The following is a 26,881-nucleotide window of genomic DNA, read 5'->3' on the forward strand; positions in this document are numbered from 1 at the left end:
CAATGAGTACAGGTCCAACCTGCTCAACCTTTCTTCATAAGACAAACCCTTCATCTCAGGAATCAACCTCGTAAACCTTCTCTGAACTGCCTCCAACGCAAGTATATCCCTCCTTAAATATGGAGACCAAAACTGTACGCAGTACTCCAGGTGTGGCCTCACCAATGCCCTGTACAGTTGTAGCAAGACTTCCCTACTTTTATACTCCACTCCCCTTTCAGTAAAGGCCAACATTCCATTTGCCTTCCTAATTACTTGCTGTACCTGCATGCTAACTTTTTGTTATTCATGTACGAGGACCCCCAGATCACTCTGTACCGCAGCATTTTGTAGTCTGTCTCCATTTAAATAATAATTTGCTTTTTTATTCTTCCTACCAAAGTAGATAACCTCACATTTTCCCACATTATCCTCCATCTGCCAAATTTTTGCCCACTCACTAACCTATCTATATCCTTTTGTAGATTCTTTGTGTCTTCCTCACAACTTGCTTTCCCACCGATCTTTGTATCATCAGCAAATTTGGCTACAGTATACTCGCTCCCTTCATCCAAGTCATTAATATATAGATTGTAAATAGATGAGGCCCCAGCACTGATCCCTGTGGCACCCCACTAGTTACAGTATGCCAACCTGAAAATGGCCCATTTATCCTGTCTCTCTGTTCTCTGTCAGTTAGCCAATCCTCTATCCATGCTAATATATTACCCCCCAACCCCATGAGCTCTTATCTTGTGCAGTAACCTTTTATGTGGCATCTTATCGAATAAGAACATAAGAACATAAGAATTAGGAACAGGAGTAGGCCATCTAGCCCTTCGAGCCTGCTCCGCCATTCAACAAGGTCATGGCTGATCTGGCCGTGGACTCAGCTCCACTTACCCGCCCGCTCCCCATAACCCTTATATACACAGCAGTGACTATTTTACATAATTTGTGCTGCAAGGTTGGTTTAATGAGGCGTATTTCATTCAACGAGAACAGGAGAGGGTGATGCCATTGCAAATGACATCACTAGTAGAATCATAGATTTTTACCATGCGCTTAGTATGACATAATCAAGTGGCCCAACTCATGCGCAAGGTAATATCTTGGGTGAACTGAAAATCAGAAGTACCCACACTGTCAATAATCACTCCGTCAAACTAAAGACTCTGGGTGAGAGCTGCGGTGACTGATGGGGCAGCGTGTGTGGGTCACGGATCATTAATAGGTTTATTGGGTACGAAGTGAATAATGACATACTTCCAGACTTTGCCCAGTCCAGTGCAATGATGTCACTTACCACTCAAGCCATTCATGGTCAAGAGCATGATCCAGTTCTGGGATGGAGCGGGGGAGAGAAAGAGGAGCGAGGGAAGGTGAGGGAGAACGTGGTGTGGGTGTATCGGAGGGTGGGGGGAGAACGTTGGGGGAAGGGTGGGTGGGGAGAAAGATTGTGATCCACGTCTAACCTGGGGGAGGTGGGGGGGGGGGGGGGGGGGGAAGAAAAGAGACACATATCTGCCTTCCCATCTGGAGTTCTTCCCCCACCAACACCCGCCCCCCCCCACCTCACCTTTAGCCGTGGATCACGTTCTTCCCCCATCCCCAGTGTATTCTCCGTGCTTCTCCCTTCGATCTCCTCTCCTTTACCCCCATTCTGATCTGCTCCCCTTTATCCGCCCTCCAATCCTCTCTTTCCCCCCCCCACCCCCCGATTCCCTCGCCTCTCTTCACCAGCTGATCCCGTGTCCCCCTCCCTCCAATCCCCTCTGTGTTTCCCCACCCCCTCCTCTACCCCGCTCTTCTTTCCTCTAACATCCCTCTCCCCTACCGGAGCTCCTCTCCTCCCATTCTGCCTCTCTCCCCCACCACTACCGCCGGTTCTTCGGATGCACATGCGCCGCTGCCATGTCAAGTTTGTATGTGTGGCTCCAGTGGTTGGGGGGGGGGGGGGGGGGGGGGGAGGAGGTGGGGGCAGTGTTCATACAGTTAATCACTCCATAGAATTTAGTTTCACAGGCATGACCATTGTATCAGATAGTTCCTGTGTCTTTGAATTCTAATTTTTGATTGGTAGCTTTAATTGTGAAAGATACATTTTTAAATTTCACTGCCACATTTCAGATTTCAAAGGAGGGAGGGAGATAAACATTGCCCTACATGTAATCACGAGGGAACATCTGTTTTGCTAGGCAGTGATGAGCTAGGTGGAAGCGAAGTAAAATATTCAATTTCACATGTAATTTGTTCATCGTGGATGTGGGTCCAAATTAAATGTGCTACTTGCAAAATCTGAGAATTTAGAGACATTTTAATGTTTGTTTACATGGACTAAACTTGCTTGTAATCTGATGCAAAGCTGTGATGCGATTTCAACAACTTAGTATTACCGCTTCCTTCTGGAAATGATGCTGAATAAACTGATTTAATACATTACAAAAGTGTCTGATCTGACCAATATGGAAATCCTCATGTAATCCAGCAATAATAAAACAAATCTATTTTTTTATCCAGGGCAAATTTGTCCAGATTACCTTGGGCACAAGACATTGCTTAAATTCATAGACTTGCATATGGGTGCTGGATTTTGTGTTTGCTATGAGAATGACAGCTGGTGGGAGTTTGTATTGTAACATTCTGCTCTCATTTCTTTTCTCTTAAACCTTTCCATAATGCAACACGAGTAGCACACCAATGTATTGTACCAGGATACCAAATGCTGCTGTACTTTGTAAAAGGCTTCATAAAGTATGGATAGGTAATTAAAGAAAATAAATAGTTTATAGAATAGAAATGTTTATTTCATGAGAGATTTAATAAGTGGTGTGTCTCACAGGTTACTGTTGGGTTCCCTGCTAAATGATTTGGACTTAGGGATAAGAGGCACAATATTCAAATTTGCAGATGACACAAAAATAGAGATTTTAACTGTGAAGAGGACTGTAAGCAACGACAAGATAGTAGATTTGACAGATAGAAGTCAGATTAAATTTTAATGCAGAGAAGTGAGGCATTTTGGGAATAATAATAAGGAAAGGACATATACACTAAATGGCTAAACTTTAAAAGAATATGAACGGGAAGATTTATTGGTTCAAATGTACAAATCTTTAAAAGTAGGAGGACAAAATGAAGTTGTAAGATCAACACACTGAGGACAAAAGCAAAGAGTTAATGCTAAATCTATGGAAATCACTGGCTAGCGGTTAGACTATTGTGTCCAGTTTAGGGCACTGTGCTTTCGCAAAGATATCAATGGCATGTAAAGAATACATTAGAGATCCGTTTAGATGATACGGGGATAAGAGGCTTTGAAACATTAACATAAAAATAAGAGGAAATGTGCTAGAGGTGCTCAGAATGATGAGGCATTTTGAGAAAGTAAAGCGGAGAAAACTATTTCCATTATTATTAACTAGAGCACATAAAATTAAGACCATCGTCAAAAGAACAATGGTAGAGGTTAGGAGATTTTTTTTAAGGAGTTGTTAGCACATGGAAACCATGGTTGAAACAGAATTCATTGTAGCATTTTAAAGTGAAGTGGGTAAATATTTGAAAATAAATTGCATCTAGGAAAAAGGCAGGGGAATGGTACAAAGTGGATAGCTCTTTCACAGAGCTGGCAAAAAAATAAAGGAATAATGGATCCAGTTGGAAAATATAACCAGACCCCTATGAAGGAATCTAGTGCATACAGCACCTGACAGATCAAGGAGATGGAGATTCTGATGTCTTGCTATCATTGTAACTCAAACTGTCTGTAGGTCTTGTACTGTAAAATGCTATGATTGTATGTTTTTCTTTAGATAACGATGCAACAAAAACCAATGGACCGAGTAACTAAATTTGAATGAAGACAGCGAAATTAAAAGCTCTTTGGAGGGGAAAAGAGAAAAAAAAAACTGTTTAAACTCAATTTACCCTTTCAAAAGCTCCAATTCAAGAACAGGTAGCATACTGACCAATACATGAGCTACTTACCAGCGATCGGCAATCTTGTTAGATAATTTGCAAATTAGGTGCTCCAGTTAATAGTTATAGACATCTTCAATTTATAACTTTGCAAATACATGCTCCAATTCAAAAATACTTCAAATCTGTAAACCTGGTATCATTAGCTTACTTCCTTTAAAAGGGAGAAAGTGAATAGATGTAGCCTCAAAAACTAGGTATACACAAATGAAGTTAAATCAAGTGAGCCATGTCATTGCCAGTTTCCAGCTTTTCAAACCAGCGTGCATCACTTACTTTCCGTCTGTGTCTGATGCTGCTGCATAGTGAAGCGGTGTGCATCCTCTTTCATCAAGGTCATTTACACTGGCTCCAGATCCCACAAGAGCAAACAGGCACTGATAGTTGCAGTTAGCAGCAGCATAATGCAGTGGGGTCCTGAAAAGAATAAAGAGAGAGCTGAGTAAACATCCTTTAATATCATGCGCTCCAGCCTGGTTATTTTTCTGAACCACACCACGAATGAAGTCCCTCTAACCATCCTGCCCTGCCAATTTTCTCTTTTTTTCTTCCCTCTTCTCATGATTCCGTTTGGGATACGGTTCCATGGGCACTGCCAATCATCCACTACTTTGTCCAAGTAGCCATTTTATGTGCAAGAGCCTAGTGTCAGCAAGCTGAGGGGCATCACAGCTCAGCTCAATCCTGTCCTCAATCAATTACACATAAACACTTCCCAATTACGGTCTGAGATAGCAATCAAGAGCAATAACCCTAGCTAACTTTTCAGCCTACTAGTATCCGTGCCAGGCAGTCCATTTACAAATACAGGTACAATGTCTGAAATCCAGCAACCCTGGGACTGAGTCCATGCTAGTATTTGGGTTTTGCCAGATTTCTGACAAGAAAATCAATAGTCTTAAATCCGGCAACCTAGGGACCGAATCCGTGCCGGTTTTTGAGTTTTACCGATTTCAGACCCTGATGTTGGCGTTCCTCGCCGCCCGCCGACCCTGCTTTTTTTTTTAAAAAAACGGTTTCCTCGTCCCTCACTGCCCGATGTTGCCATCTTGACTGCCTCAAAAATGTCCGGTTTTCGGACAATTCCGGATTCGAGATGTTATACCTGTCGTAACATAGTAATGCTTTGGTCCACCTAGCCTTCCCTGCTTGTATTTATATAGCACCTTTCACTACCACCAGACATTTCAAAGCACTTTACAGCCAATGAAGTGTAATCACTGTTGTAATGTGGGACAGCAATGGGACTTGAACCCGCAACCTTCCAACTCAGAGGCGAGTGTGCTAGCCACGGAGCTACAGCTGACACTGACTAAGCCTCCATCAAGAACCTACCTGATGCGAGAACTAATAGCCCTGTATCCTCATTACTAGTGCTTGAATCCCACCACGTTTTACAGTTCAGCCGCCAATACTAATAACCTGTCTCACTATTGCACTAGCGTCATACATAAACAAAAGTGTCTAAATTTCATATGTTCCTTTAATACCCATAATATTGAACTGGAATCCTCAAAGCTATGCCTAAAAGAATAATTTTCCTGGATCTAGCTTCTCCACAACTCTTTAAAAAAATATATTTTCCCACGTTCTCCCCTCATCCTCTTGAGTGTAAGCTCCACTGAGCCATCACATGATTGCATGAATTAAATATTTACTGAAATTAGTTCTCTATAATCAACTGCTGATCTCACAACCATTAATTCTTTCACCATGGATGGCATCACAGCAGCTACAGGGAACATGATAAAAGACATCCAATACAACAAACAAAACAAATAATTTCAAACAAATTAAGTCTAAAACTATCTATATATGGAAGGGATTACAAGTCAGCAATCTCATTTATCTTATTATTTATTTCCCCAAAAGAAGAAGAATGAGTGGGAGGGATTAAACTATATTATAAATATAATTCTTTGTTGACAGAACAAAAAGGAGGTTTTGAGCATCTGCATTCTGTACAAAGACTAGTATATATTAGTTTACTTAATATTGTTCACGTTCCATGTACAAGAAAATGCATACACCATACTATGAACAGGTAAATAACTGGAGAAGTACATTTCAAGAGTCATGTGGTTTTCCCCTATTCTGCTGTTTGGTGGGGAGAACTCCTGCTTAGCCCCCACTCTACCCATCTCCCCAATCTCTGCCATTTACTTGCTCCAAGCCCAAACCCACGAGAGGAATCTGCCAGACCTGGGCACAGGACTACAGTACTCTGTCTGGACAAGGAAAGCAGGATGCAGAATTGCAGCTGGGAGGGCGGGATTCAGTGAAAGGCTAAGAAAACATAGAAAATACGTGCAGTAGGCCATTCGGCCCTTCGAGCCTGCACCGTCATTCAATAAGATCATGGCTGATCATTCCCTCAGTATCCCTTTCCCGCTTTCTCTCCATACTCCTTGATCCCCTTAGCCGTAAGGGCCATATCTAACTCCCTCTTGAATATATCCAGTGAACTGGCATCAACAACTCTCTGCGACAGGGAATTCCACAGGTTAACAACTCTCTGAGTGAAGAAGTTCCTCTTCATCTCAGTCCTAAATGGCCTGCCCCTTATCCTAAGACTATGTCCCCTGGTTCTGGACTTTCCCAACATCGGGAACATTCTTCCCACATCTAACCTGTCCAGTCCCGTCAGAACCTGTTACGTTTCTATGAGATCCCCTCTCATCTTTCTAAACTCCAGTGAATAAAGGCCCAGTTGATCCAGTCTCTCCTCATATGACAGTCCAGCCATCCCTGGAATTAGTCTGGTGAACCTTCGCTGCACTCCCTCAATAGCAAGAACGTCCTTCCTCAGATTAGGAGACCAAAACTGAACACAATATTCCAGGTGAGGTCTCACTAAGGCCCTGTACAACTGCAGTAAGACCTCCCTGCTCCGATACTCAAATCCCCCAGCTATGAAGGCCAACATACCATTTGCCTTCTTCACCGCCTGCTGTACCTGAATGCCCACCTTCAATGACTGATGAACCATGACACCCAGGTCTCGTTGCACCTCCCCTTTTCCTAATTTGCCGCCATTCAGATAATATTCTACCTTCATGTTTTTGCCACCAAAATGGATAACCTCACATTTATCCACATTATACTGCATCTGCCATGCATTTGCCCACTCACCTAACCTGTCAAAGTCACCCTGCAGCCTCTTAGCGTCCCCCTCACAGCTCAAACCGCCATCCAGTTTAGTGTCATCTGCAAACTTGGAGATATAACACTCAATTCCTTCATCCAAATCATTAATGTATATTGTAAAGAGCTGGGGTCCCAGCACTGAGCCCTGCGGCACTCCACTAGTCACTGCCTGCCATTCTGAAAAGGACCCGTTTATCCCGACTCTCTGCTTCCTGTCTGCCAACCAGTTCTCTATCCACGTCAGTACATTACCCCCAATACCATGTGCTTTGATTTTGCACACCAATCTCTTGTGCGGGACCTGGTCAAAAGCCTTTTGAAAGTCCAAATACACCACATCCACTGGTTCTCCCTTGTCCACTCTGCTAGTTACACCCTCAAAACATTCCAGAAGATTCATCAAGTATGATTTCCCTTTCATAAATCCATGCTGATTTGGACTGATCCTGTCACTGCTTTCCAAATGCACTGCTTTGCATCCTTAATGATTGATTCCAACATTTTCCCCACTACTGATGTCAGGCTGGCCGGTCTATAATTATCCGTTTTCTCTCTCCCTCCTTTTTTAAAAAGTGGGGTTACATTAGCAACCCTCCAGTCCATAGGAACTGATCCAGAGTCGATAGGCTGTTGGAAAATGATCACCAATGCATCCACTATTTCTCGGGCCACCTCCTTAAGTACTCTGGGATGCAGACTATCAGGCCCCGGGAATTTATCAGCCTTCAATCCCATCAATTTCCCTAACACAATTTCCCACCTAATAAAGGATATCCTTCAGTTCCTCCTTCTCACTAGACCCACTGTCCCCCAGTACATTCGGAAAGTTATTCGTGTCTTCCTTCGTGAAGACAGAACCGAAGTGTTTGTTCAATTGGTCTGCCATTTCTTTGTTCCCCATTATAAATTCACCTAAATCCGACTGCAAGGGACCTACATTTGTCTTCACTAATCTTTTTCTCTTCACATATTTATGGAAGCTTTTGCAGTCCATTTTTATGTTCCCTGCAAGCTTACTCTCATACTCTATTTTCCCCCTCTTAATTAAACCCTTAGTCCTCCTCTGTTGAATTCTAAATTTCTCCCAATCCTCAGGTTTGTTACTTTTTCCTTATATGCCTCTTCCTTGGTTTTAACACTATCCTTAATTTCCCTCGTTAGCCACGGTTGAGCCACCTTCCCCGTTTTATTTTTACTCCAGACAGGGATGTACAATTGCTGAAGTTCATCCATGTGATTTTTAAATGTTTGCCATTGCTTATCCACCGTCAACCCTTGAAATATCCTTTGCCAGTCTATTCTAGCCAATTCACAACTCATATCGTCGAAGTTACTTTTCCTTAAGTACAGGATCCTAGTTTCCGAATTAACAGTGTCACTCTCCATCTTAATAAAGAATTCTACCATATTATGGTCACTCTTTCCCAAGGGCCTCGCACAACAAGATTGCTAATTAGCCCCTTCTCATTACACATCACCCAGTCTAGGATGGCCAGCTCTCTAGTTGGTTCCTTGACAGCTGGGAAAGAGTTAAATAGCTGTGCAGTTGGGAGTGATGTACAAAGCAAAGATGGTCCAAATGTGGCATTAGGTCAATGCAGTCAAGTCAAGTGGAAGAGGGGCACATAAAGGTGAAGCACAAGAGCAGATGCTGTTACTAGAGAAATAATAAATGTAGTGAGTTTCAACACTCATGGGTCACAGATCCCTAACGTAATGGGGAAATGAGTCATATGGTTCCCACAGCTCAATCAGACCAACAAGGCAAGGACTAACAAGTGAATTCCATGATTAGGAGAGTACCCAAACTCATGCTTTTAATATAAATGGGGCTCGTGCCAGCAGCAATCTCATTTCACTTGAAAATTAAAGGAAACAGAAAAAACATTGATAAGAAAAAAGTGTCAGATAGAGAACTACATTCATAAGAAAGAGGAAGGTAGGTAATCTAAAGTTCTTCCTTATTTGTACAACCTCTACATTTATGGCAAAATCATGCAGAAAAACAGAAGTGGGATTCTCAATAAATTAAGCTAGTTTCGAGCACAGCAAGGTATTTGGGGCAATATCTGGGAATCATCCGGTTCTTAGAGCCAGTGGTTTGCTTACTGTTTACAAACATAAATCTGGACAATAAATTTGGCCTGAGTGCAATTTTAAGTAACACTTATGTAGCAACCCAAATATTAGGTACACATGCACTACATTTTGTTAACTGAATTAAAGATGATAAGGGTGTTGAAACAGTTTGGGTGGAGATAAGGAACAATAAGGGGAAAAAGTCACTGGTGGGCATAGTCTATAGGCCCCCTAACAGTAGCAACTCTGTTGGTCGGAGCATAAACCAGGAAATAGTGAGGGCTTGTAAAAAGAGAACAGCAATAATCATGGGTGATTTTAACCTCCATATTGATTGGACAAATCAAATTGGTCAGGGTAGCCTTGAGGAGGAGTTCATAGAGTGAGGAAGGGACGGGTTCCTTGAGCAGTATGTAACGGAACCAACCAGGGGGCAGGCTATCTTAGATCTGGTCCTGTGTAATGAGACAGGATTAATAAACAATCTCCTAGTAAAGTATCCCCTCGGAATGAGTGATCATAGCATGTTTGAATTTCAAATTCAGATGGAGGGTGAAAAAGTTGGATCTCTAACCAGCGTACTAAGCTTAAATAAAGGAGACTATGAAGGTATGAGGCAGAGTTGGGTAAAATGGACTGGGAAAATAGATGAAAGCATAGGATGGTTGATGAACAGTGGTGTACATTTAAGGAGCTATTTCACAACTCTCAAGAAAAATATATTCCAGTGAGGAGGAAAGGGTGTAAGAGAAAAGATAGCCATCCGTGGCTAACTAAAGAAATAAAGGACGGTATCCAAATAAAAACAAGGGCATACAAAGTGGCCAAAACTAGTGGGAGGACAAAAGACTGGGAAGCTTTTAAAAGCCAGCAAAGAAGAACTAAAAAAAATGATTAAGAAAGGAAAGATAGAAATATAGAAAATAGGTGCAGGAGTAAGCCATTCGGCCCTTCGAGCCTGCACCGCCATTCAATGAGTTCATGGCTGAACATGCAACTTCAGTACCCCATTCCTGCTTTCTCGCCATATCCTTTGATCCCCCTAGTAGTAAGGACTACATCTAACTCCTTTTTGAATATATTTAGTGAATTGGCCTCAACAACTTTCTGTGGTAGAGAATTCCACAGGTTCACCACTCTCTGGGTGAAGAAGTTTCTCCTCATCTCGGTCCTAAGTGGCTTACCCCTATGAAAGTAAACTAGCACAAAATATAAAAACAGATAGCAAGAGTTTCTATAGGTATATAAAAATGAAAAGAGTGGCTAAAGTAAATGTTGGTCCTTTAGAGGATGAGACTGTGGAATTAATAATGGGGAACATGGAGATGGCAGAAACTCTGAACAAGTATTTTGTATCAGTCTTTACGGTAAAGGACACTAACAATATTCTGACAGTGGATAGCCTAGGGGCTATGGGGGAGGCGGGGGGAGGGGGAGGAACGTAACACAATCACAATCACTAAGGAGGTGGTACTTAGTAAGATAATGGGACTAAAGGCAGATAAATCCCCTGGACCTGATGGCTTGCATCCTAGGGTCTTGAGAAGTAGCGGCAGGGATTGTGGATGCATTGGTTGTAATTTACCAAAATGCCCCGGATTCTGGGGAGGTTCCAGCAGATTGGAAAACTGCAAATGTAACGCCCTTATTTAAAAAAGGAGGCAGACAAAAAGTAGGAAACTATAGACCAGTTAGCCTAACATCTGTGGCTGGGAAAATGTTGGAGTCCATTATTAAAGTAGTAGTAGCAGGACATTTGGAAAAGCAAAATTCGGTCAGACAGAGTCAGCATGGATTTATGAAGGGGAAGTCATGTTTGACAAATTTGCTGGAGTTCTTTGAGGATGTAGGGGATACAGGTTGGATAAAGGGGAACCAGTGGATGTGGTGCATTTGGACTTCCAGAAAGCATTTGACAGGGTGCCACATAAAAGGTTACTGCACAAGATAAATGTTCACGGGGTTGGGGGTAATATATTAGCATTTATAGAGGATTGGCTAACTAACAGAGAATCAGGATAAATGGTTCATTCTTTGGTTGGCAACCAGTAGCTAGTGGGGTGCTGCAGGGATCAGTGCTGGGACCCCAACTATTTACAATCTATATTAACGACTTGGAAGAAGGGACTGAGTGTAACGTAGCCAAGTTTGCTGACGATACAAAGATGGGAGGAAAAGCAATGTGTGAGGACACAAAAATCTGCAAAAGGACAGAGACAGGCTAAGTGAGTGGGCAAAAATTTGGCAGATGGAGTATAATGTTGGAAAGTGTAAGGTCATGCACTTTGGCAGAAAAAAAAATCAAAGAGCAAGTTATTATTTAAATGGAGAAAGATTGCAAAGTGCTGCAGTACAGCGGGACCTGGGAGTACTTGCGCATGAAACACAAAAGGATAGTATGCAGGTACAGCAAGTGATCAGGAAGGCCAATGGCCTTTATTGCAAAGGGGATGGAGTATAAAAGCAGGGAAGTCTTGCTACAGCTGCATAAGGTATTGGTGAGGCCACATCTGGAGTACCGCGTGCAGTTTTGGTTTCCATATTTATGAAAGGATATACTTGCTTTGGAGGCAGTTCTGAGAAGGTTCACTAGGTTGATTCCGGGGATGAGGAGGTTGACTTATGACAAAAGGTTGAGTAGGTTGGGCCTCGACTCATTGGAATTCAGAAGATTATGAGGGGGCTTGACAAGATGGATGCAGAGAGGATGTTTCCACTGATGGGGGAGACTAGAACCAGAGGGCAGGATCTGAGAATAAGGGGCCGCCCATTTAAAACAGAGACGAGGAGAAATTTCTTCTCAGAGTTGTAAATCTGTGGAATTTGCTGCCTCAGAGAGGTGTTGAAGCAGGAACACTGAATACATTTAAGACAGAAATAGACGGTTTCTTAAACGATAAGGGGATAAGGAGATAAGGGGTTATGGGGAATGGGCGGGGAAGTGGAGCTGAGTCCATGATCAGATCAACCATGATCATATTGAATGGCGGAGCAGGCTCGAGGGGCTGTATGACCTACTCCTGCTCCTATTTCTTATGTTCTTATATCTTACATGAAATACCCACAGAATATTCCTTCTGACAAGAGATGGAAATCTGACTCATTGCTATATAGACATGGTACTTGGTTTTAAAGAAAGAAAATAAATAACTTGCATTTATAAAGCAACTTTCACAACCCCAGGTTGTCCCAAAGCTCTTCAGTACTTTTGAAGTGTAGTTACTGTTGCAATTTAGGAAATGAATTAAATGATCAAATAATCTTTTTAATGATGTTGGTTGAGGAATAAATATTGACCAGGACAAACTGAGAATTCCCTTTCTCCTTGAATACTGCCATGGGATCTTTTACCACCCCCTCTCCACCCTCCCCAGAGAGGGCAAAATTGGCCTCGACTTGCTTCCAGAATGTTGTGTTCTACAGCACTGTTGTAAGCAGATGCATGTAAATTACTAGGCTATAATTTGGGAAGGGATGGCAGTAGATGGGAGACAACTTGGAACACTGGGAAGATTCCATTGGAAAAGGAGGAGCCTCATGTCCCAAGCTAACATGAATCCTTAGTATTTCTTTCATTGTCGCATCTCAAGGGAAATAAAATCAAAAGCCCTCCTTGGAAGAGCCAGAAGCAGTATTGAGGCACTGAGAATAGTAATAGTACATCTGCAACTTAAATGCCAAAGAAAATCAGATTGTGCTGCATCAGAAAACCTAGCTTCTAGAACACTAATATTCTGGACAATGGTCTGAGTGGACTCTTGAGATGATGCTATGATGGGCCAAAATAAATAGAAACACAGGGATTGACCTGCCAATAAGATAATAAGCATTGACAAAGTAAAACAGCATTTGCAATGAGGACCAACAGATCAAATGCTCACAGCAACCTCAGTTCATTTGAAAGGAAAATGAAACAGCAAAACCAAACAGATACGAGGAAACATGCACCAAAAAAAGGAGATAGAAAACTACACAAGAGAGAGGCAGGCACATCTTTATAAGTACATTTGGAATGATCACTGTGTACATATTCTTAGTATTTATAGAAATAAATATTTCCAAGTGTTACTTAGCTGCATAATGAATTATCCTAGAAGTCAGCTTCATTTCTTACCGTCCAAATTTATCCTTTTTGTTGAAATCAGCTCCACTGTTAAGCAACAGATTTAAGCATTCCAGATTTCTAAAAAAACAAACAAAACTAAACTATAAAATAAATTATGTTGAAATTCAGCAAACATATTGATAATATTTTATGCACTCTAATCATAAAATTGTACAACTGTTTGCAGCAAGTGTAACTTTAGCCTGTCCTGCCTTTGATAATGAATTATTACATTAACAGTTTCTAGGAAAATATTGGCACTGAATTATTACTTTTAAAAAAACACTAAAATGCCAATGTATTTTGAGATGCCTTTTTTCCTTGCCTATTTTCTCCTTGATGGGGTGCAGTTTCATGGGTCCAGATTTGCAGATGATACCAAAAGAGGGTATAGTTAATTATTTAGAAGACCTAACGAAGCTGCAAAGGAATATAGGTATGATCGGGGCAGTGGGCTAAAAATTGACAGATAAAATCAATATCGTTAAGTGTGACGTGTTATATTTTGATTTAAAAAATAGCAATAATTATACTCTGAATAGAAGTAGCCTCAGTGCAGTGGAACAAGAGGGATTTGGGGCACAGGTTCACAGGACACTGATGTCAGAACACCAGGATGATAAGGCTGTAAAAAATGGAATTATAGGTTTTATCACAAGAAATATGGAATATAAAACCAAGAGCTAGACTTTCGGCACATCATCGCCCATTTAGCACCCATATAAGCGCTGAGATTCAGGCTATCGCCCATAATTGATGAAAAATGGAAACTAGCACCTGATTATAGCCCATTTATCGCTGGCGCAACTTTCGGCATATAGGAATAAGCTGCATCGTCCGACCTATTTTTTTTTTAAATGACGTCATCCTCGTGCAAGGCCCAGAATACTGCTTATAATGGAAACTAGCGCCTGATTATCGCCGAGCGCTACTTCCGGCATTTCGCCCATAATTTGCTCAAATGATTGCTCACTCAAAAAGAAGCTCAAGAAAAGTTGCACTCACCTGACCTTAACCCGACAGTATGGACGCCACGGAGGATCTTTAATAAAAGGCTGCTTGAAGTGTTTGGGAGGGGAAGTAATTTGAGAGTGATTTTAAGGGCATTTTTGAATCGTGCCCATCATCTAATCACATTGTATTTGTTGAGGACAATTGAAGAAGACAGATTAGAGCATTTATAGTGATGGGGCCTGTAATTTCTCAACCAGTATTGATGACTACTCACATGCTGCAGAATAGTGATTGGAGAAGGTTCACTGAAGAGCATTATGTGCCCAAAGAGGTGGCAGACTGCTGAGGAGGAGACGACGTTACACCCAACGCATTTACAGGAATAAGCGATGATACCTGGACTTGTGTTAGAAGGCTGCGATTCCAAAAGGAGGTAATCGGTGAGATATGCCAGCTCATTAAAGGAGATCTACAGCCTACGAGCACCATCAGGACCGCACTGCCTGTTGAGGTTAAGGTTACTGCGGCACTTTCCTTCTTCGCATCGGATTCCTTTCAAGCCTCAGCTGGTGACATTTGCTGGATCGCTCAGCACGCCACACATTGCTGCATTCGACAGGTGACTGAAGCCCTTTGCGCACGCAGGATGGACTTTATAAACTTCCCTATGACCAGGGAGGCATAGAGTGAAAGGGCTTTGGGGTTCTCGAAAACAGCAAACTTCTCCAAGGTGTAGGGAGCATTAGACTGTACGCACATCGCCCTGCTAGCACCTTTATAGGATGCAGGTGTGTTTCGGAACCGAAAGGGATTCCACTTCCTGAATGTGCAGCTCGTTGTCGACCACAAGCAAATAATCATGGCAGTAAATGCAAATTTTCCGGGAGCATCCATGAAATGCACATCTTGCGTGAGAGCATGGTCTCTGACCTGTTGAGTCAGCCACAAGGTCATGGTTGGATGCTGGGGGATAAAAGATATGGCCTTGCCAGCTGGCTCATGACCCTCCTGCAAAAGCCCCAGACAGATGCCCAGAAGCACGACAATGAGAGCCATATAGCCACACGCAATATTGTTGAAAAGACAAATTCTTCAGATGCCTGGACCACTCAGGAGGCAACCTACAATATCACCCTGAGTTCATTGTGGTGTGCTGCATGTTGCATAACCTAGCTATCAGGAGAGGACAACAATTGCCAGATGGGACTGCCGGTCCACCTCAGGAGGACGAGGAGAACCTTGGGGAGGACAATCAGCCTGGCGATGAACCCATGCCTCCACACCACTGGAAAAGCCCGTGGTAGTTACGCAGCTGCAAAACTGTTGCGTCAGCAGCTCATAAATGAACGCTTTGCGTGAAGTTACGAAGGTGAGTTACAGTTGTGTTACAATTCATCCTTGCCTGGCCATGGCTTGCAACCCTTGTATTGATGTTTTAACTTGCATTATTAAAAGACACTTCACAACAATTGTAAAGTTAAATAATAATTTTTAATAATTTAAATGATTTAAATTTATTTTAAACAAACTATATATAACACCCCACATCCCCCAACAGTGAACAATATTTTTTCAACAACAATAAAACAAAAACACCCTCCCACCATCCCCAACAATCAACCAATTAAAAAAAATAATAATAAAACAATAATATACGCCCACTACCCCCCACCAACCTGCGGCCACGCTTCCCTCCCCGAACTTGCCGCCCCCTGCCCCGTTGTAACCCCCACTTTCCCATTTAATCCCCTAGTAACGGGACAAAAACATCTTGCAGCAGAGCACCGCGAGGGCTGCAGCTGTGGGGGCGGGGGGTGTCATCGGCAGAATGGCCTCAGTGGATCGAGAAGAGGTTTGCGAAGAAATGTCTTCCGAGTCAGAAGGAAGTTCTTCCTCCTGTCTTGCATCTGTTGTGCTGGTTAGTGGTACGGCATCTTGGGGTGCAGTGCTGGATCCCGAAACTATCGCATGCTACAAGGCATCGACAGAGTCGGTCGTGCGCTTCATTGCCGCAACCATCTGCCCCATGCACTCCCGATATTCTAGCAGATAATGTGGCAATGTTGCTGGTCAACCCACCAAGCGCTTGGAGGAGCTCTCAACCTATGTCAGCCCTCGACAGTGATGCCATGTCCTCATTGACATCTGCCCATCGCAACACGTGCCTACCTCGCCGACTCAACCTCCGCGGGGTCGGCGTGGGCACTGGACGACTCGGACTGCCCTGCTGCGAGCCGCTTGGCCCCGGTACTTCATCCATTGAGAATGACGTGGCCGCAGGTACCACAGATGAGTTTTCCGGCTCATCATTCCTCTTCCTCGGTTGTATGTTCTTCTTCACCCGTGGTGAGCACGACCTAGTGGTAGTGGTGATGCTCCAGGGCCTCCTGTTGCGCCTGTGGAGCTGGAAAACATAATTGAGGTTAGTAGAAGAGAAGGGGAGACATGAGAATGCTTGCGCTGCACAGGCATATGTATGAGGAGCAACACTACTGCAATAAGTGTGAACGAGACACATTACATATGATTAACATGAGAGTACAGAAGCTGCATGCATAACATTACATCATTGATATATTATAATCAAATGGCATTAAATTACTACTGGTTTACCACTGCTTTACACATTACTCACGTGGCACAACAACAGGATCTGCACCACCACGGGTGGCAGAACGATTATGCCTGCCCACTAAGGTTGCGACACCCCCCTCGAGATCGGTCAGAGGGTGAGGTCAGCAGGCCCTCCTCCGGTCCGCCTCCACTCTGCCTGGTTCTTGGATATCTTCCTCTGCAAATGTGACAAGAGCACAGCATAAGCTAATTGACTAGGTACTATTGCAGATATTGTAATCCACAATTAGTCACCCCACATGCTATTCATCGTTAATGTTATATGCTAATATGGTTTGTATCCAATGGACGCATGGTTATAACATCTACGTTCAGAGAAAATATTTAATAAGATCATGTTTAGGAACTAATGCTTGACACCAAACATCTCGCGTACAATTTCCAGGAAAGGTCCCATCCACGGGCCGTGCCATTCGGCGCCTGAGGGTTTATTGGAATCGATGGGATCCCCGGGGCGGGGGAAATTAGGACCGCTGGTGAGCTTGGCAATGACAGGACCGTAATGGGAGGGGGCACTGTGTCCCTGGGCTGTGCTCGGAGACCTCCATGTGGCTGGAGTAATGACCCAAAGTGTCCCAGGACATAGTGAGCCAGGGCAGTTCTCCCCCAGTCCAGGCTGGGTCACTGTGTGATTGACAGCAGCCGGAGAGATACTCAGTCTGGGCAAAGCTGACCGGACCCCTCAGTGCTCAGTCGTACCTCCATCTACCAACATAACCAAAAAGGAGACGGTGCCCAAGTTATAAAGAGTTGCTCACAGCACACAAGCAGTGATATAATTTAATAATTCTCCTAAACTAAAGTGATAGAAATGCCAAGTGTTTGCGGTCTGTCTGTTTCCAGTCATTCCTTTGGCCCCAATTTTCTATCAAAGCGTTTAAATAATAATTAATACTGTCGATTAAGTTTAAGGCATCTCAGCAAAATCAGAGTTAAAGGGCGCAAGTTCCGACCACAGTCCAAATCTTAACAGGGAAGCTACCCAAGATTACCCAGCTTAATTACAATCCCACAGATTTACATTCTAATTAATGAGTCAGTGCATCATTACAATTATAAATGTAATAATTTAATACTTACAACAAGACTGTTCCAGCGCTGCGGCACTGGTCTGCCTCATGCCTATCGTGGGCCACAGATGAGACAACAGCGGCGATATCCGCCTATATTCATTGGTAAATCCGGAGGGGGGGGGGGGGGGGGAAAAGAGGTTTCCCATGCCCAACTTGGGTTAATTGGCCCAACCGAGTCTCGACCTCATGCACTAAGGCCTCATTTGCTTCTTGAGAAGGCTTTCGCCCTCCTTCTCCCTGCAACCTCCTCCACACGCTCTCCCGACTCCTCGTGATACATCTCCATCTTATATTCACAGTTCCTTCAAAAAATACCTCCTCAAAAAGCTTCCGTCTCGCTCTCCCTCCCTTTGCCTTCTGAGCATGCGCAGATGACCCCGACTGCCCGAATCGCGGGAAAGTTATTTGCCTGAAAAAAAAAGCGCGCACGCGCAGAACGACCGTTGCTATGGACACCAGCCTTGCTTGACTGAATACATTGCTATCGCCCATTTCACATCGCTAAGGCTATCGCCCAAATTAGAAAGACGAAATTAGCGGCTTTTAAAATTGCCGATCACATGGAAAGTCTAGCCCCAAGAGATAATGATAAGCCTATGTAAAACTGTAATAAGACCCGTTGGAGAGTACTGTGTGCAGTATTGGGCTCCACACTATAGGAAGAATATTGAGACTTTAGCTAGGGTACTCGGCAGATTCATTGGAATGCTGCCTGGTATGAGGAAATATGATACAAAGAAACACTTTAAAAATGTGGTCTTTTTTCGTTAGAACTATGCAGATTGCAAGGCGATATGATAAGTTTAAAATTATAGAATGATGAGACAGGGTAGATGAAGGAAAAGGGTTGAAGGGATATAGAAACTGGGTGGGTAAATGTGACAACTATTTGCTAGTGTGTAGGGTAAATACTGACAACTGTTTGGGCCGATTAGCTTGTTTCTATGTTGTAACTTCTATGTATAAGCAGATTGTCTCCAGTAGTTGAGTGACTAAGAATGTGGGCCATAGATACAAGATTAAATGCAAGAGATTTAGAATAGGGTGCAGGTGAAATACAAGAGGTGTGAAGCTGTGGAATTTACTTCCAGGGTTAGTGGTTGAGGCAGAAACTATGCCAACATTCAAGATTAGATTGGATAGGTAGAGAAGGAAAGAGTCAAAAATATATGGGAACAAGATGGGTATGTGTAATTAGAACTACAGTCTCCCACCACTAAAAATGTCCATGTTTAAAACAGGCAGTTCTTGTATCAGCAAAAACATTATAACCATTAGCCATTTGCATTAACATCTATATTTGAAAGTTGTCAGTTATAGCGTCTTAAGTGCTCGGTTAATTTTGGGCAGAAACAGCTGTGTTTATTCCCCTGTGGTATTGGATGAATGAAGTACACATAAATTAAACGATGCATGTTTTTAAGAAATATATTTATGTTTCACAAAAATAATATTTCATGCACAATGCTATGGTTGCCATATTATAAAAAGGATCTGGAGGCACTGGAGAGGGTGCAAAAAAGATTTACAAGAATAATACCAGAAATCAGAGGTTATACCTATCAGGAAAGGATGATGAACAGGCTGGGTCTCTTTTCTCGAAAAGAGAAAGCTGAGGGGTGACTTAATAGAGGTCTTTGAAATTATGAAGGGTTTTGATACAGTAGACAGTGTTTTTCCACTTGTGAGAAAGAGCAAAACTAGAGGCCATCAATGTAAGATAGTCACCAAGAAACCAAATCAGGAATTCAGAAGAAACATCTTTACCCAGAGAGTGGTGAGAATGTGGAACTCACTACCACAGGGAATGGTTGAAGCGAATGGTATAGATACATTTAAGGGGAGGCTAGACAAACTATGACAGAGAAGAGAATAGAGGGTTATGCTGATAGAGTTAGATGGGGGAAGACGAGAGGAGGTACGAGTGGAGAATAAATGCTAGCATGGACTAGTTGGGCCGAATGGTCTATTTCTATGCTGTATATCCTATGTAACAATATGTATTGGCTTTTAAACAGTTCATTGGGAAAAGCTGAACTAAACAACAAAAACTGATGGACTCATCAGGCAGTGTAGTATCTTTGGGAGAAAGTCTTGCACTGCGCTTATAATCTGCTGCCTGTGTCCAGAGCCTTCTATGCAAACTCCAACGAGAAATGAAGTGAATGAGTAAAGAATTCAATAGGATGGATTCTACATACATCGCATAATTGAATAGCGGCGATGGGGCATTGGGTGCGTTGAAGGAGAGATGATGCATGGTCGTGCTAATTGGCTATCTGGTATCGGGTATCAGTAACGGTCCATAAGGCTGTCGGCACTGGGTCACTAATATAATTCACAGACTGTGTTGTACCAGCTATTGCTTACAACAGAAAAATCGCATTCAAATGAGGTGGGGACTGTATTTGCTCGCGTGGAAGGTAAACAGTGACACGGACTGGTTCCGCCGATTGGTCTGTTTCTGTGTTGTAATTTCTATGTATGTATTACCTGGGTTTCATCCAGCACTTTCTCTAAATGGCCATTATTCATGGTTAACCCTGGACTTGGGGTGTCCCTCGGCAAGAACTGCTGAATTGAGATCAGAAGTGGGAATCCTGTCCAATTCCTTTTTGAGCTATGGCCAAATGTAACAACCTATTTTTGTCCTGACTAAGATCAGCTAGCAGAGCACAGACCAGGAATCAAAATGGATAAATTTGGGACCGTCTTGTATCGCTCAACTTCACTGAGCCATTGGTGGAGCATTCTAAACATCTTCACAAGGATTTTCATAGCATGCTATTGGAATCTTCAAAATTAATTTAAATGTTCTCAAAACATTAGCAGTTTTAAAATGCCAGACAATTTATGCCTTTTTTGTTATTGGCACTGAAGTTTAACCTAAACACTATTTATAATAAACCAAAAGAACACATTCTGAGACTTAATCGCACTATAAATAAGGTCAAGACAATGTATGTTTAAGTGTGAGTTCCTAATATGGCAGCAAAGTTATTTAACTGGAACAAGATGGAACAAAGAGTGAAGGGCTGCATAGCAAGATGCCTTAATACAGGCTTTCCTGAATGAATTTCAAACAAGATCAGTTTGACGGCAACACTTCACTTGCATTCACATTTTAATTAGCCCAACTCCCACACAGCTAATAGCATTTGCTGCTTGCATGTTATTGACTAGATATAACTGCTGCTCTATGAGCCATAGGGATATAATTACGGTTACAACAGCACTGTTGATGGCATCGTGCTATTTACTCAAAAAAGCACAAGGTCATTACTCACCCTCCAGCAGCAGCCGCATGAAGACAGGTCCTGCCAAATTCATCTGGGGTGTCTATATCAAAGCCTGTACAATGAATAAGCTCTTTGTGAAACCATAAAAGGAATATTCATGTCTCCTGCCAAATTGCCAGCAGAGGTTTTAAAGCTGAACTGGTGCTAAGCAAGGTTTTGTTTAAAAAAAATATATAGCAACAGTATAAAAAATTGAAAGCAGCATTTTTACTTTGTTAGAAAATTAGAACATGAATCTCACTAAGTTATCACATCATGTTTAAAATAATCATCTGACAATCACCATCCACACACTGGTAATCAGGTATTCACTTGACATGAAGTCTTACAGTATACAAGATAAAGGAATTTTTAATGGATGGGCATGAGACAAGAGCTGTGGTGTCTGCATTTGGTTCGCCTTTGGAAAATAATAACTTACATCAAGATGATTAGTATATAATAGCTGCAATAATCAAAAGTAGAAATGATTTTTAGGAATCCCCAATTTATTCTAGTACACAAGAGATAACACCAAGTTCCCCAGTTCCATAAATCCAATAACTAATTTACAACACAAGGGATTCAGATTCATTAAACATTTACAAGTATGCTACATACATCATCTACACATATTTGCTCATTTTTTTTAAAGAATATTTATCTTATTTTACTTGGTCTTAATTTTATGTAGCAGAAGAAACATGTGTATGTGATTTTGAGGAGTGGAAGTCTATGGGGAAGGAATCTAGTGACAGGAACGGATGCAATATTTTTGGTGACTCCTAGTTCCACATCATAAGATGGCCATCTAATTATCCAGGAGCCAACTCTTAAGTGCTGAAACAAACATAATTAGGGATCCAATACTTAACTATAAACAAGGTATAGGTTGCAAAAGCACTGGAATTAATATTTTAAAAATTGGAAACATATACTGATGATGATCACATTCCCAATTGTTTTTACTTCAAGAGTTAACAGTGGGGGTAGCGAGAAGAAACTAAATGCTGGTTATGATTGGGGTCTAAAAAACAATTTGTAACTAAAAGGTTAGCTTTATTACACATACCTGAGGACAACAGCTTTCGACAGCAATCAGAAAAGCCACTTAAGGCTGCTAAATGTAGTGGAAACATTCCGTGGATACCCCGGCTAGAATGGAAGAAACAGAATTTGTTTAAGTTTTAAGCAATTTAAAATATCTCATTATTTAGAGAATGAACAACTGCTTTCCTTAGTTAAAATGTTCCACAACTTTTTTTGGCAGAAGCAGAATTACTTCCAGCGTTAAAATATCAGATTCGATCACATCAACTTGTGTTTTAAGTTACGGTACACTGATCTTTCTCTTTAACCCCATAATGATAGCTAAAATGAGATCTTGGTAAATATCTCAATTAAAATACAAGAAAACTAGATATGCACTAATTATAATGCAATGTTCACAGTTGAACACTGATAAACATTTGGAAAAGACACAAGTTGTCCTCACCCTGTGAACGAATGAAATCTCAGCACTGTGCTTCAATCAACACCTCGGTTATTGTCACCAGAATAGCTGACAGATAGCAATTGTATTTCAAATTGATTAATGCACGTGAAATGCCATGGATACCTTTCAGAGGGGTGATTAGGTGCTAAATAAATACAATTTTTTTTTCTTCATTAGTAACACATCTTGCAAGCAATTCTTACTGAATGACTGCTCCAAATATCTTTTTAGCTTTAGAAATATAAGTTTATGATGACAGGAATGGTTAATTTATATAATCACATGGCACACTTAAAGCAAAGAACCAATATGAGCATATATATTCAATATAGATACACAAATACAATATATCTTCATTTCTCTATCTATATATCCACATTTCTCTAACTCTATATCCATCTATATAACAGTTAGAGCAAATTCAAATGCATCTGGATAGGTTGGGAAAGGTGGCTGATGAGTGGCAAATAGCTTTTAAGCTAGACTAATACAAGCCAATTGGACTAGAGATAGAAAATAAAAAGAAACATTAGAAACAAGATGGCTCTAGGCTAGTAGACAGAAGAGGGGTCTGGGGATATTGGTGATTAACTCACTGAAACCAACAGTGCAGTTTGTGATAGAATGTGAAAAGCTCATTTCTTCGGACATATCGGCTGAGGGACAGAGTACAAATTCTAGGAGTCGACAAATGTATACAGTACAAGGCACTGGTTAACACCGCTCCTGGAATATGGTGCATAATTCTGGTTGTTGTACTACAGCAAAGATATCCAGTAACTGGAGGTAGTAAAGAAAAGGACAACCAAACTGGTAACTAGTTTAAGGCATCCAAGCTATGACGTGAGGTTGAAGAATCTGAAATTGTTTACTCTGAAGACTCAGGGAAGATATTCAATTATTAAAGACCCTAAATGGAATAGATAAACTGAACACTGATACTATGTTTGAGAATGTCAAACTTTAGAAATCAGAGAACACAGACTCAAGCTGAGAAGGGGGATGGTGCATAGACAGTTTAGATTTAACTCCTGCTGCAGAAGGTGGTGAACGTGTGGAACAGAATGCCCAGCACGTAAAAAAATTGAGAATTGAATATATATTGCAAGAGTGGGTAATTTGGGTGTATTAATTTTTAATTTTTTTTTAAATGAAAAGAACTTGCCAGATGGACTGCAAAATCTTCTGGTTCTGTATTTTCCTATGTTGCTTAGCCTGCTATACATGGATGTCTATTGTGCATTGAAATGGGTCTTCAGGTTTTCGACAGGCTAGAGGTTAATATTCTTGTAATACGTAAAATACTGGCATGTGCTTTACTGCTAAGCTTCAGTTTCTTCCATGATCTGCCAATAAAGAAACTGAAGTCCCTGTTAACTTGGAATTGCTGTTACCAGTGCTTGGATATAGTATAAACACATGTGCACTCATGTATTTCAACACCATATTTAGGGCAGCCAAATATTTCAAAGCTTATTCACTTACACTACTTTAAACTTGTATGAATGAATGCTGTTGCTTATTATGAGTCTTACTTGTACACAGCCCCATTCAAGAAAGTTGATCATGTTTTTTTTAGGGTTTAAAAAAAAACAATGATGCTAATATACATTTATTGTCACTTTTACATGGTTAATTGTTAAGTAATTTTCAAAGCTCTTTGTATTTCAGGATAAAAGGTCTATACATGTCATTCTTCCTTCCAGTGAAGATGAGGCTACTTCAGAGAATAAACCTTTTAAAACAGAATTTGCACACAATATTTTTGACAGGAATTATATAGTCCTGATTGTAATGCAATATCATAATCATCATCATCATAGGCAGTCCCTCGGAATTGAGGAAGACTTACTTCCACTCTTAAGTGGCTGAACAGACCAGTACGAGAGCCACAGTCTCCGTCACAGGTGGAACAGATGGGGTGAAGGGGTAGGTGGGACTTGTTTGCCGCACGCTCTTTCTGCTGCCTGCGCTTGATTTTTGCATGCTCACGGTGAGGAGACTCGAGGTGTTCAGCGCCCTCCCGGATTCACTTCCTCCACTTAGGGAGGTCTTGGGCCAGGGACTCCCAGGTGTCGGTGGGGATGTTGCACTTTATCAGGGAGGCTTTGAGGGTGTCCTTGTAACGTTTCCTGTGTCTCGCTTGCCGTGAAGGAGTTCTGAGTAGAGCGCTTGCTTTGGGAGCCTCCTGTCTGGCATGAGAACGAGGTGGCCTGACCAGTGGAGCTGATCAAGTGTGGTCAGCTTCAATGCTGGGGATGTTGTTGGCCTGGTCAAGAATGCCAACGTTGATGCGTCTGTCCTCCCAGGGGATTTGTAGGATCTTGCAAAGACATTGTTGGTGGTATTTCTCCAGTGACTGGAGGTGTCTACTGTACATGGTCCATGTCTCCGAGCCATACAGGAGGGAAGGCTCTGATCAAACTGCAGTTATCCAATATCAGAAGATGGAGCAACCAGCTCCAATATGTGAATTGAGATCATTCATTGATGTATTCTCAACAGACACCATTAATTTAGTACTGGTAAATCACAGCACATGTTGTTATACTGTTTAAAATATGAGACTAGTTGACCAAATCTCATTAAAAAAATCTCAGTCTACATTTTGGGCAGGAGCTATCATATGTGAAACAATTTAATTAATGTTTAATATATAATTCAGTACCATATCCAACTCAATGGGGGGGTGGGGGGGGAGAAGAGAAGAGAGATTTATGAATAAGCAAAATAGTGTTCTTTGACTACAGAAAAGAATAATCAGAAATATCATTTAGAAAAAAGTTCCACATGAAACTTTTAAAAAGTTACAGCACAAAATACATAGCAAATTAGCTAGTTGGATTGGAAATAATCTCAGCAATAAAAAGCAGCTAATAAATTTAAAAAATGATCTGTGACCTGCGGAATTCTGCAGGGGTCTCATGCTGTACATAAAAGATACAAAGGAAAGTACACTTCCATTAGTGTAAAATTTTCTGATGACAACAGGATTCATCAGGGTGACAAGCGACTGATGCGATAAGCATTTAGAGATCTGCTTGGATTAAGGAATGGAACATCAGTTTTGTTGAGCAATGCGTTCTATGCACCCACATATTCTTTACTCCCCATCACTGGAAGGCAGAACCTTCAGCCCCATTTTCTGCAAATCCCTCCCGAAACCTCTCTGCCATTTCCTGCCCCTCGCCCCCCACCCCTCCCCTCACCATTCAATCTTTAAAAGCTTTCCTAAAGCCCATAATTTTGACCAAATTTCTTGTTATCTCTACTAATTCTCCCACCACCCTGGTGCCCATTACTTTTTTTTCTTCTGTTAAGTAGTCTGGGCTGATTTTAAAAACAGGGCTGAACTACAATTATATTAGTACCCTCATTTAGTGAAAAGGTAGAATAAAAAAAGGATTTGGGTGGAATTACTGAAAGCATCTAGTCAACATAAAACTAACATTGTTAAATACTGGAATGCATTGAGCATTTGATTACAAGTCAAATGAAATTAATTTAACCTTGAATAAATCACAGAATAAGAAATCATAGAAGAAAAATAAACAGCTCCCAGCAAGCTCAACCTTATTGTAAACCATGCATAATCCATCCTCTCATGGATTCTTCACACTTGTTTAATCTTATGAGACAATGTTCAATACAAATGCGTGCAATTTTAGGCACCTACTTTAAAGAATATTAACGTAATAAGATTCACAGAACAGCAACTAGAATTGTTCCAAGACTCATGTTATGAAGATTCATTGAATTGAATTTCTGTAAGAGAAGTCAGAGAGGAGACATGATTCAGGTGTCTAATAAGCACAGTGCCAGGTTGAAACTCTGATCTGTGCTGAATTAACTGATCCTAGCCATGGCAGTGGTAGGGGTATAATTGGCCTTGGCTCTCCCGGCTGGTGATCTAGCAGGGTGCCCCCCACCCCCCAATCGGGTGGGTGAGAGAGTGAGTGTGAGTGAGAGAGAGGGGTACCTGATCACTACCTACCCCGGATAAAATTGCACATGGAAATGTCAAATGAGCGGCGGTTTGGGTTTAGCTATGATATTTCTGCAGTTGAACTGCCTACTGGCACTATCCATTAAGGCTCACATATAAATAATGGATACTTAGGCAAGATACTAACAAGTGCCAAAGTCAATAGCTGTT

The 26,881-nt window shown here is 41.7% G+C and overlaps 1 protein-coding gene across 3 annotated transcripts in view; it reads right to left on the reverse strand.

The window, feature by feature from the left end:
* LOC139264567 (serine/threonine-protein phosphatase 6 regulatory ankyrin repeat subunit A) overlaps positions 1-26,881 on the reverse strand; it is a 235,379-nt gene that overhangs the window by 70,722 nt on the left and 137,776 nt on the right. For all 3 annotated transcript variants that reach the window (XM_070881239.1, XM_070881238.1, XM_070881240.1), the window contains exons 11-14: positions 22,303-22,385; positions 21,240-21,303; positions 13,301-13,369; positions 4,237-4,377 (exon numbers count right to left, since the gene is read on the reverse strand). In XM_070881239.1, the coding sequence (XP_070737340.1) occupies positions 4,237-4,377; positions 13,301-13,369; positions 21,240-21,303; positions 22,303-22,385 (357 nt within the window). The remainder of the gene's footprint in view (positions 1-4,236; positions 4,378-13,300; positions 13,370-21,239; positions 21,304-22,302; positions 22,386-26,881) is intronic.

The sequence above is a fragment of the Pristiophorus japonicus genome, chromosome 5 (assembly GCF_044704955.1).
Source record: "Pristiophorus japonicus isolate sPriJap1 chromosome 5, sPriJap1.hap1, whole genome shotgun sequence".
Classification (NCBI taxonomy): domain Eukaryota; kingdom Metazoa; phylum Chordata; class Chondrichthyes; family Pristiophoridae; genus Pristiophorus; species Pristiophorus japonicus.